The sequence below is a fragment of the Mus pahari genome, chromosome 22 (assembly GCF_900095145.1).
Source record: "Mus pahari chromosome 22, PAHARI_EIJ_v1.1, whole genome shotgun sequence".
Taxonomy (NCBI): Eukaryota; Metazoa; Chordata; class Mammalia; order Rodentia; family Muridae; genus Mus; species Mus pahari.
Window position 1 is genome coordinate 45,997,173 of NC_034611.1, and position 12,278 is coordinate 46,009,450.

Sequence of the window (12,278 nt, forward strand, 5' to 3'; positions counted from 1 at the left end):
TCTTTCTTTCTTTCTTTCTTTCTTTCTTTCTTTCTTTCTTTCTTTCTTTCTTTCTTTCTTTCTTTCTTTCTTTCTTTCTTTCTTTCTTTCAGTGTGTATGTGTGTGTGTGTGAATTCAGAGGCCAGAAGCAGGCATCAGATTATCTGGAGCTGGAGTTGGATGTGGTTTTGAGACATGGGTGCTAGGAATCAAAGTCGGGTCCTCTGGAAGACCAGTCAGCCCTCCTACCTAATCCCTGGGCCGTCTGTCCTGCCCCCCAACCCCCCCACCCCACCGCCACCCCCCACCCCCGGCTGACTGCCACAGAGTCATTGCTCTTGTCAACGCCTTGTCTGTGCCACTGTGCTCTTCTAGTCTCTCCCAAAGTAGATCATTGTACTGGCTTCTCCAGTGAGTCATTTGGTTACAAGTGCTGCACACACGATCTTAGCTTCTAGTTATAAGTTAAGAGATTTTCATTAGGTTGAAATAGCTTTTACAAATATCTGGAAGGATCAGAGTTATTGCCCTGTTTCTGAGAAAATCCATCTCCCACATCACCCACAGCACGCAGACAATACAGCCTTCCTAGTGCTGGGGACAAGCCTTGGTGATTCTGCCTTCCTGGAGACATCTGACCTCAGTATTTATGCTTATATAGACATCCTTGCTTTTTTTTTTTTTTTAACAAAGTAAGTTGTTTATAAGTAGCATAATGTTTACACACCAGTCAGTTGGGGAATAGGACTAATTAATTTCTCTTTAAACAGAAAGAAAAAACTGGAGCAGAGCAGAGCTGTCTTTCCAGTGAACTGAAGTAAACCCTAAACGTGACGACTGACTTTAGAGTTGAGAGCTGTGAATGTTCAGGCTGTATACGTTCAGAACGGGCCATGGGGAAAGGAGGCCGCACGGCAAGAAACGCGGAGGGAACCTCTCCCTGCTGGCACCTAGACTATTCATCTGTAATCTGCTCTTGTTACCTCTGCGTGTCCCAAGTGAGCAGCCCTAAGGGTGTGCTCACTGTGATTCCTACCCTGTCAGGCGTGTACAGAGCATGCAGTTCCCAAGAAACTGATGTACTGCCCCCAAACAAAAACTAACAGCCCCAAACCCCCCCCACTCACCCCACTACCAATGGGGTTCTGTTATTCAGGATCAAGGGTGCAAGGGTAGGTAGTGTGGACTGAGGCACTGTAGTGCCTCAACATAAGGCAGCTTGACCGGATTCAACTCTGATAGTGAGGGGTAACATAGGCCTAGTAAAACTGTAGGCTGGAGTCCAATGGGGAGGATGCAGCCTGGTTTGTTTGTCTGTCTGTCTGTCTGTTTGTTTTGCTAACCTGATCATTGGCACTTTGCTCTAAACAAGTATGTCTTCGGTGGGCAAAACTGGCGTGCACCCTTTGGTCCTGATGCTACTGAGAATATGGCTCAACATACCTTTCAAGCAAGGGTGGTGGTTTGGCATCCATTCATACGCAGTACTCAGTCCTCCTCTTACAGTACTCTTGTAATTGCTGCTTGGGTACGGAGGTTTCGTCTAGGGCCGCGCATAGCAAAGCACCTTGGCCTAGATGGAACTATTGCTCACAGTTAAACCAACGAGCCTCTTTGCTTGCCGTTGTAGGGTTGTAGGCAGTGAGGCCCTCGATTGTGCAAGCAACATACTTTAGAGCTTTGTTTATGTAAGGGGGAATCCAGAGTGTGAGTCTCAAATCCAGGCACAGAGCGAGGGCCGTCCAAGTCCCTCTGGGGTCACAGCACCAACTCTTATCAATATTAATATCTTGCTTACATTCCTTGGAGATGAGAACATTTGGTCACCAGAGGCCATCTCAGTCTGTCACCCAGTTTGACCTTACTGGCAGATAAGCAGTTTACAAATGGAGAAATTCACATATCTAACTGACAAATCAGAAATATTTAACTTTATTAGCTATTAAGGAAATATAAAGATTGCTTTTTATCTCTCAAAACTTGGCAAAATGTAAGAACGAATCCTCTTGCCTGGTCTGTGCACCTCTGTTCATGGCTGGCAAGAAGGAACATCGATAGAACTTTCCAGGGTGCTTGGGGGGAAAGCAGGAATGTAAAATCCTTTCACCTAGCTGTCCCGCTTCTAGGAACTGACAGCCAAGGGCAGTTTCTTAAGTGGATTAGGGGCCTCTGAAGCTCCGTGTACAGAGGTGCAGCATTGTTTGGTGATACTTGCAAACAGCCGAGGTCAGGGTGGGGCCTAGGTGTGCTGAAAGTTTCTGTGGTGCCGAATATGCACAAGTGAGGGCTCCAGATCCCCCACAGGCACCCCACACTGAGGCTGGGCCCAGGGCAGTTACCAGCAAGACCAGGGAGAACTCAGAACTCCTTATCTGCATGGCTCCGCCTATGTATCTATCTCAGATTAGGATATTTGTGCCTGATACTTGGGCTTTTGTTTGTTTATTTTGTGATTTCCTCTAAAAACTCGGTGTTTGTAGCCCGCACTCTCCTGTGCAGAGTGTCCTGTGAGAATTCTGGTGTGCGGTTCACGTAGGTTAGCTTTGAGCCCTTCAGTGTCCTACCAAATAACTAACTTTACTTCCAGGAGGTAGGTAGAGGGAAGGATTTCCCTTTATTAAACCCTCCTGAGTAAGAACTGTTATGCTTTCCCTCTCTGAGTGGCCAGAGGTGAGTGTCCCTGAGCCCCGAGTATTCAGCTAAACCTCCGAAGAGTGCGGGCTCTGACTGATTGCCTTAGCTTCGCTCTTTAGGATAGCATTGCCTTCTCCTTTCCTACTTGTTAGCCTTTCCTCCTGCCTCTACTATCACTGCATTCCATGAAACAGAAAAGGCAGCAGGCCTAAAGCATCCTGCTGTGGATGCTGACGCTTCCCACGTACCCACAGACGAAACCAGAGTAATGTGCTGGCCAATGCCCCAAATCCACAGTTCACTCTCTGGGCCCATTCCTGTCTTACAGTGTTCCCATATGCAGAGCAGATAGATAAAACAGAGGAAAGAGGCCAGAGCAAAGCCGCAGGGGAGAAAGCTCAGATGGAGAGGAAAGCTGGAGCCTGTGTTTACTCAGAAGGAGGTAGGGCCCCCTAGCCAGTCGGTGGGCTTCCTGGACAGAGCTGCAGACCTTGGCGGTAGATCGGGATTTGGGGGACTATGGCAGTACTTGAGGGTTAGGAATGGGTTAGAGTTTGACCAGGGAAAGAAGCTGACTGTGAAGGCATTGGCCATGCCCAGGAGCTGTGCTAGATCTGGACCTATTCCCAAGTCAAAGGTCGTTTCCCTCACTTCCACATTGAAATATGGCCATTTGGGGATTTCTCGTGGAATTACCAAGCCACAGGGACCTTCTGTATGGAGGTTTGCACCAAGAGTGGTAATGTGGGTGGAGCCTTGCAGTGCCCCTAGATTCTTGAGTCCTCTAGATTATTTCTCAACTTCCAAGCAAAACCAGTTTTTAGTTGCTATAACACAGCTCCTATTGTTTTTGACCTGTGGCTCAGTAAAGATGGGCAGGACATGGATAAGGCACCACTCAGAAGAGGTGCTGGAGGAAAGAACCATCCCGCCATTCAATGCTGAGCTGGTCCGGGGAGATTTCTGGCAGCTATCTTCAGCTAGGGGCAGGTGGGTAGCCTGGTTGGCCCAGCATTACTTCCACAGCAGGAGTTGGGCAGTGGGAACAGCCAGAGTTCATGCCTCTCTGTCTCTTCCTAGGTTAAGTACATTGTAGCATCCCTCGGAGCTGCTGTTCCTACAGATGTGCAGTAGGAGTGCTGATGTGCTGCCCTGGCAGAGCTCCTACCAGGACTGCAGAAGACAGCACAGGGCTGCCTTACACATCTCTCCCTCCTGATCCCTCTCTGCTTGTGGGATTTTTACACGACCTTGGGTATAGGTGTAGAAAAAGGCATAGACTCCAAGTATTTACTGAAATATTAAGAAATGTATTTTAAAATAAATCTTTGATATATGTGTTAATTACTATACACACTCACACAGTTTTAGTATCTGTTAAGGAAAAAGCAAGTTTACACACTAATGGAATGAATGTGCTTGTTTGGTTTCATACGAAGAATTAAATCTTGGCTGAATATTTGATGCTGTAGGGGTTGGAGCTGATCGGTATCCTGATTTTATAACCATCAATGCTGAGAATGCTGCTTCAAATAAATATAGAATACAAAATGGCAACTGCGTGCTTAGGGACATTTCAGAAACTGAAACTCTGTTGAGGGGCAGGAGAGATGGCTCAGCAGTTAAGAGCATTGACTCTTTCTTCCAGAGGTCCTGAGTTCAATTCTCAGCAACCACAAGGTGGCTCGCAACCACCTGTAATGGGTTCTGATCTGCAACAGCATGCTTACATACATTAAAAAAAAAAAGTCACTCTTAAAAGAAACTATGTTGAAATCCTAATCCAAATTTGATTTATTTTTTTTAAATGAAACTCAAGATAACAGTCAAATTTGCACTTTTTAAAAACCATTTTAATACATTACAACTCAAACACTAATTTGGTACTTACCAGAATGATAGTAAGAAACGTTAAAAGTTTTTGTTTTCCATAACTAAATTACTCTATGAGAACAGAAAACTTTGACTGTAGATCATAATATACAATATAGTCTTGAATCTGAGCTGTGGTGCCGGGCAACATTGGTCGGGGTTGTGTGCTGTGTGGACATGCAGTCCTGTGTGCACATGTGTGCTCAGAGGCAGGGATGCAGAGAAGGCGCTCAGCGCAGCGTGGGTGAGCACTGCCAGAACCATCTCGGGACCGTTACCCATTTGACTTCCAGTAGATCTTTAGTCGTTGCATTAAATTGTTCCTAGCCACGCCTTCGTGCAGTTACAGGCTCCCATACAGACCGTTTGAGCAGCTCAGGGTACTCAGGTTGGTGCTGGCTTCAGCTTAGTAGGATGTGCTTCCTTTCTCCTCTAACGTCTACAAGTGGAGTTTGCTTGGTGACCATGGTACTGTTAGAGTTACCAACTTCCTAAGGGACAGTTAGGCAGTAAGAAGTCTTCATTCGAGCCAGTTTCTGCGGGGGCCATGTTGGGCACTGCATCCACCCTAAGCTACGGCCTGGCTCTGCAGCCTGGTGGGAGAAGCAGGATTCCCATGAGGACTAATGTTGCACCCAGGACATCCGAGAGCTGTGCTAAGGAAGTCAGCTAACTGGCCCTCACTGAACGGCAGTAGATATGGGTACAGGTGAGCAGTTGATTTCATTGTACAGCTTTGGCTGGCTCCAGACCTAGCACCTTTAGGACATGATATGGAGATAAAAATGATTCAGAACTTAAAAGAGTATCTGAAGAAGTGCGTGACAGATGTGCTCAGACCTTTGAGTGTTTTCCACACTTCCTCTGACTGAAGCCCTGGAGAGGTTCTTCAGTCAATTCTGTTTTGTTTTGTTTTTTCTAGGCAAGAAAAACAACAGGTTTATCATTGAAGTTGCTATCATGTGGGGTGAAAAATTTGAACGTGAGGCCTAAGGCGTGGATGGCAAATCCAAAGGATGTAGTAATGTGGCGTTTGTAAACGGATGCCTTCTTCAAATTGATGAATCTCAGTTTCACGAGCCCAAAGATTTCCAAACTACTTAAGTAGACGAGTTTTGATGTTTCTTATTAGAGAGTTTTGATGGTTTTTTTTTAGACTTACTAAGGCACACTAGCAAGTCTCTTGCATTTGTGTGACACTTCATCTTACATATACCCCACTTCAAAAAGACAACCATAAGGCTGGGGCACGGTGGGGCATGTCTCCTTTAACCCCAGCTCTTAGGGGGTAGAGACAGGTATATCCGTGAGTTCAAGGCCAGTCTTACCGCATAGCAAGTTCCAAGTAGCGTGAGTTACACATGCAGACCCTGTCAAAGACAAACAGACCACAAACACTTAAGTCACTGCCCCGTGCAGCCTCCTCTCCATGTGATGACGAGCTTTCTTTGGTCCACTTGAGATGCACTGGAGTTATCTAGTGTATTGCTCTAGTTACTTTCCTGTTGCTATGGAAAAGTTCCATGACCAGAGCACCTTACTAAAAAAGAGTTTATCTGGGCTTTGGGCTCCAGAGGGATCAGAGCCCATGATGACATCACAGACATCACCTACATGGCAGCTAGAAACCTAGAAACCGAGAGCTTATATCTTGAGCCACAAGCAGATGGGGGTGGGGGAGGGGGAGGGACTGGGAATGGCCTGTGGCTTTTTAAATCTCAAAGCTTTCCCCGAGTGCCGTGCTTTCTCCCGCAAGGCTACACCTCCTAAAACACCCTGAACAGTGCCCCCTACTGGGGACCAAGTGTTTAAGCAGCTAAGCCTCTGGGGGACATTCTCATTCAGACTACCACATCTGGGAAGAGATTGTCAATTAAGAAAATGCCTTGACCAGATTGGCCTGTAGGCACATCTCTGGACATTTTCTTGATTAGTAATTGATGTGGAAGGCCCAGGCCCCTGTGGGTGATGCCGTCCTGGGCAGGCGGTCCTGGGGTGTATAGAGAGCAAGCTGAGCTATCCATGGGGAACAAACCAGTAAGCAGTGCTCTCTGTGTCCTCTGCATCAACCCTTCCTTCAGGCTCCGCCCCTGACCTCCATCGATGATGGACTGTGACCCCAGAGTTGGAAGATGAAACATACCCCTCCCCCGCAAACATTGATTTTGGTCAGTGTTTTGTCACAACAACAGAAACCCAATATAAGACAAGGCGTCTGGTTGTACTGGTAACTCTTAACTGCTTCTCCCCAGACTACCTAGTCCAGGCTGGGTACTCAGTCATAAAATGACTACCTAGTCCAGGCTGGGTACTCATTCATAAAATGACTACCTAGTCCAGACTGAGTACTCATTCATAAAATGCTTCAGACCAGAAGTGTTTCTGTTTTCACATTATTATGGCAGGGTGGCACTCGGCACTTACTTAGATGTAAGATGTTTGGGTCGGCACATAGTTCTGTACTGCACTTTGGATTGATGCACAGATAGCCACTTCTCTTAAATTTTGTAAGTATTTTTTTTTTTTAAAAAAAAACAAAACTCAGGCCTTCCTGCTGAGGCAACCAGTCCCAAGAGGGACTCTTGTGTCCTTAGTGAAGATTTATACCACTGTAGTGAAGAATCGTGGACACCCACACTTTGAATCCTCACAGACAATTCTATCCTGTGCAATAATGTCATCCTGCCATATTGGTTGCTCTATAAATGTATCAAGTATCTAAATAATATTTACTCATATAAACCTTGAGATGAAGCAGGGAAAATACTAACTGTTGTTATACTTAAATTAAAAATATTAGGGAGGGCTTGGAGAGATGGCTTAGAGGTTAAGAGTACTTGCTCTTCTAGCTGAGGACCTCGATTTGGTTCCTAGCACCTACATGGCAGCTCACAGCTGGCCTTAACTCCAGTTTCAGGGTATCAGACATCCACTCTGGCAGCAGACACACATGGCACACATATGTTTATACATGCAGGCAGACATTCGTACACATAAAAGTAAACAAAAATACTGAAGAATAGATTCATGGAAGGGTGAGTCCCACCTTAGTGTGTTTTGCTCTCAGTTGTAATTTTATATGTATGGTGGACCTAGGAATGCTGTCCTCCTGAACTAAGGTAGCTGTCCCCTGTACACATATGTGGGGAGTTGGAGCCTGACCTGTAGCCCAAAGGAAACAGCACGAGAGGGCAGGTTCTCGGATGTCAGCACACTGTTACTAAGAGATGCCAAGGCGAATCAAAGACTTCTAGCTGTCATATTCAAGTGTACTGAAAATGCCGTAGAAATTTTAAAAAATAGAAACACATAGAACAGTATCAGAAAACAGGCTGTTGGGTCCCTGCTTCCAATGCAGCTTTACCAGTTGTGGCTCTACTGAAGCAGAGACAAAAGGATCCCACGATGTATAAGCTCACCCGCATGGCCTCCTGGTTTCTGCTAAAAGATGAGTCCAGCCTCAAGGTCTGTTCACATAGCTACCAATGTCTGAGAGACGCATCTTTTATTTCTACTTTTTCTACATGAAATTTGTGGACGAGTGTTGGAAGGGTTTGAAATAAGAGGGAAGGTGCCTGGGCTGCTGTTGCGAGAGGCTAAGGCTGGCTCGCAGACATGGTAGCTTTACAAGACACACATTGTTGAGACTATCATTCTTGTGTTGATTCAAGTCCTAACCCCCTTCCTATTTTGAAAAGTTGATAAAGGATTTATGTATGTAAATGTATACCCTCATTTCTACAAAGGGTCCATCTTCCAAAACCAAGTTATCTTCTATTTTAACTTTTATTAATTCTTTGAGAATTTCATACGTGAATAAAATATATTCTGATCATATTCATTCTTCCTGTAACCCCCTCCCCATTATTTAGTTTTTCAGAGACACGTGACCGTCAATAATCATGAAGAACCCATTTGCACACCTTGCTGAGCCCTTGGACCCTGCCCAACCAGGAAAGAGGTTCTTCAACTTGAATAAATTGGAGGACTCGAGATATGGTGAGTGCATGGCTCTGTGGTGTAACTGCTGTTAGCAGCTGGTTTCATGCCTGATCATGCAGTTATGTAGCCTTTAGGAGAGAGTTGGGAGAGATCACAGGAGACAGTGGGCGAATGTGGGTTAAATATACAGATACGCACATGCGTCTCCAAATAGGCATCTTACTGTCTTGACTAGTTTGTCGTAGTAATTTTCATATATTTCAAGATAGAATTTTTATTTTGTAAATAAAATTGTTTTTAGAATAAATTATTGTTATTTGAAGTGGCCATGTTATGTTATGTTTAAAGCATTTAATTATAAATAGGCCATTTCCTCATTTCTTGAGCATTAGTTTCCTAAGAAATATTATTCTGTGTACCTATAAAAACAGATATTGCTTGCTACATATCATACAGTGAGAGTCTAGACTGATCGTGAGCTGTGATGACTTTAATAGGAACTTTTCTTTCTGTTACTGAATCCAAAATAAACAACCATTTAGCATAAATAAATAAACTAATTTTTTTAGTCTAGTTTTTGAGTATTTTCAGCTACTGAATGTTTCTTCAGTCTGTTCATTGTACATAGTTTTCACCTACATTTTTACATTTTTAAACTTGCCAATCACTTGGCCCTCTTTCCCTGTTAGAAGAATAATCCAGTGTCATGCATCAGGTTTATCTGAGGCTTGGCTTTCGTGAGAGGTGGGAGCCGAAGGTGCCCCGAGCTTTGAGGTTATTAATGCTTTCTACCGTAATCCCCAGGACGCTTACCATTTTCTATCAGAGTTCTCCTGGAGGCAGCCGTTCGGAACTGTGATGAGTTCCTGGTGAAGAAAAATGACATTGAGAATATCCTGAACTGGAATGTCATGCAGCATAAGAACATAGAAGTGCCGTTTAAGCCAGCCCGAGTCATACTGCAAGACTTTACGTGAGCCTGCCACCTCTCTCTCTCTCTCTCTCTCTCTCTCTCTCTCTCTCTCTCTCTCTCTCCCCCCCCCTTCCTTGGCAGCCTCCGGAGAGAGTTTTTACTGTAACAAAAATGCTTTGTCTCTGAGAAACCAGGAGATAAAAGGAAAGCCAGGGGCTCCTGGAACAAGAGAAGCCTGCTGTGTCTCTAGTAGTCACCCCGCCTCACCAGTGACAGGGGTGCCATCCTCAGACCTGATCACACTGGGAAGGGTAGAAGGCAGCACGCAGGAGGGCTGTGTGGAGTCTCTTGTGCGGGCGGCTGTGCCTACACACAGTTGTGCCAAGCGACCTCAGGGAGAGACGAGGTACCTCGTGAGGCCTGGCTTGTGCTAGGCCTGCAGCCTGCTGCTCCTCAAATCTGTGCTGTCCCTTTTCTCCTCCCTTCCCCCCACCCCAGGCCCTATTGCTCTCTTACACAGCTTCACATCTACTTTCATGCGATACACATGTAGACAGTATAAGACATCTGCCTAAAACTTAGGAGCCACAAATGAGGGAAGCATACATTCGTCTTCCTGCCTGGCGTAGTTCACTCTATAAGATTGCCTCCATGAGCTGCACATGGTTTAGTTTTCAGGGTTAAATTTTATCCTTTGGGGCTGACATCATATGTACCGTGTGCACCGTAATACTGTTTTTATCCACTGCTCTTTCCTAGTTGGTTGCTTAACTTAGCTGCTGCTACAGGGCTACAGTGAACACCAGTGTTCAGTGTCCTGTGACGTGTTGACTTGGAGACTTGGGTAAATAAATACCCAGAAGTGGCATGGCCAGGTTATTTGGAATATCTAAAAGCCGTTTAGGTTTTTTTCTTCTTAAGGAATCCCTGTACTGGCTGCCTTTGTGGATGGGCTAATGTATATTCCCATCCACAGTGTATGCTGTTCCCTTTGGTCCATGTCCCTAATATGTGTTGGTGATTTTTTTTTTTTTAAGATTTATTTATTTATTATATGTAAGTACACTGTAGCTGTCTTCAGACACTCCAGAAGAGGGCGTCAGATCTTGTTACAGATGGTCATGAGCTACCATGTGGTTGCTGGGATTTGAACTCCGGACCTTCGGAAGAGCAGTCAGGTGCTCTTACCCACTGAGCCATCTCTCCAGCCCATGTTGGTGATTTTCTTAAGGACTTGCATTTTGACTAGAGTAAAATGGAATCCCACTGTAATTAAATCACTTTTCTTTGGTGGCTAGTGAGGAACTAAACATTTTTTAGGTGTATATTGGCCATTTGTATTTTATCTTTTAGGAACTGCCTTTTCATTTCATTAGTCGTTTTATTGATTGGCTTGTTTGCTGGTTTAGTTTTTGAGATCTTTACATATTATGGATGTTAATTCTCAGTCCGCTGTATCAATAGCAAAGATCACCCCCCATTGTGTTGGCTGCCCCTTCGCTTGATAAACTATTTCCTTTAGTATGCACAAGCCTCTAAATCAAGTATGAGGAACTCTCCAGTGTTATTCTTCTTGCTTAGTGTGGTGGTTAGTGTTGTCAGCTTGACAGAGTCCCCTGGGAGAAAGGTCTCTGAGGATGTCTGTGACAGATTACCTTGATCTCATTCATTGATGTGGGAAGACCTGTCTTAGTGGTGCATAGGACCGTTCCCTAGGTGAGGGATCCCGGACTGTATCAGTGGAGTGCTGTGTGAGGACTGAACATGCATTCTTAGCTCTCTTCTTGGTCAACTGCCTCAAGCTCCTGCCTTGACGTCCCCCATGAAGGACTGTACCAAGAGCCGTGGGTTACAGTTCAGTGATCCCTTTCTCCCTTAATAAGTAGCATTTGTCATAATTTATCACAGCAATGAGAAAAGAAGCCAAGACACCCTGGGTTGTTTTGGCAGCCTGGGGTGTGTTTTTGTGTCCAAGTGGATTTTCATGTTGTATTTTTCTGTATCTGTGAAGAATAGCATTGGGATCTTGATGAGGATTACGTTGAACCTGCAGGTGATTTGGTAATATAGCTACTTTCACCACACTGATTCTTCCAGTCCACGAGTGTGGAAGTCTGACCATCTTTTAGGGTCCTCGGATTATTTCTCTGGTGCTTTGAAGTTGTCACTGTAGAGACTTTCACTTCTTTGTAAGTCTTATTCCAAGGATATCTCTACTCCTTTGAGTTTGCTCTAAAGTTGAAGGGGGTCTCTGGGAAGCAGTCACTCTAGTAGAGTTCTTGAGGGTAAATATACCAGATTTCCATGGTTCCTTGTGTTTAAGTTAATATATGGTGGAGTTCTACAAGGAGTTTCTGCTCACTCCTACCACTTGCCAGCTATGTGATTTCTGCCCGAGGAAATACATGCTCAGAACTTCACTTGTCTAAGTCACCTATTGTTAGCTCCTCTGAGGGGATGGTCCCTTGTCAGTTATTAGCACTGGCAAGCCTGCAGGCAGAATGCAGTCGCACACCTTTATGGCCGCTTCATGCTTGCTTCTTTCCTTCCTTAGGGGTGTGCCTGCCGTGGTGGATTTTGCAGCAATGCGAGACGCCGTGAAGAAGTTGGGAGGGAATCCGGAGAAAATAAACCCTGTCTGCCCCGCTGACCTTGTAATCGATCATTCCATCCAGGTTGATTTCAACAGAAGGTAAGGAAGGAAACTTAGGAGGAATGTCTTGGGTTTCTGCTTTGTTCAAAATACTAGAATATATATCTTTTAAAATTTTGTGTACGTGTTGGGCTGGTGATGGCTTAGCAAGTTGGGGTACTTGTTGCCAAGCCAGAGGCCCTGAGACCCACATGGAAGAAGAGAACCGACATGCATGTCCACACAAACCCATATATATACAAATAAGTAAACATAAGAAGGGTTCTTTTTTTTTTTTTTTTTTT

General features: G+C 44.9%; 1 protein-coding gene across 1 annotated transcript in view; it reads left to right on the plus strand.

Moving 5' to 3' along the window:
- Positions 1–12,278, plus strand: part of Aco1 (aconitase 1) — a 51,356-nt gene that overhangs the window by 11,255 nt on the left and 27,823 nt on the right. Inside the window, exons 2-4 of the mRNA XM_021221906.2 lie at positions 8,359–8,485; positions 9,233–9,401; positions 11,896–12,033. Of these exons, the coding sequence (XP_021077565.1) occupies positions 8,389–8,485; positions 9,233–9,401; positions 11,896–12,033 (404 nt within the window). The 5' untranslated portion in view covers positions 8,359–8,388. The remainder of the gene's footprint in view (positions 1–8,358; positions 8,486–9,232; positions 9,402–11,895; positions 12,034–12,278) is intronic.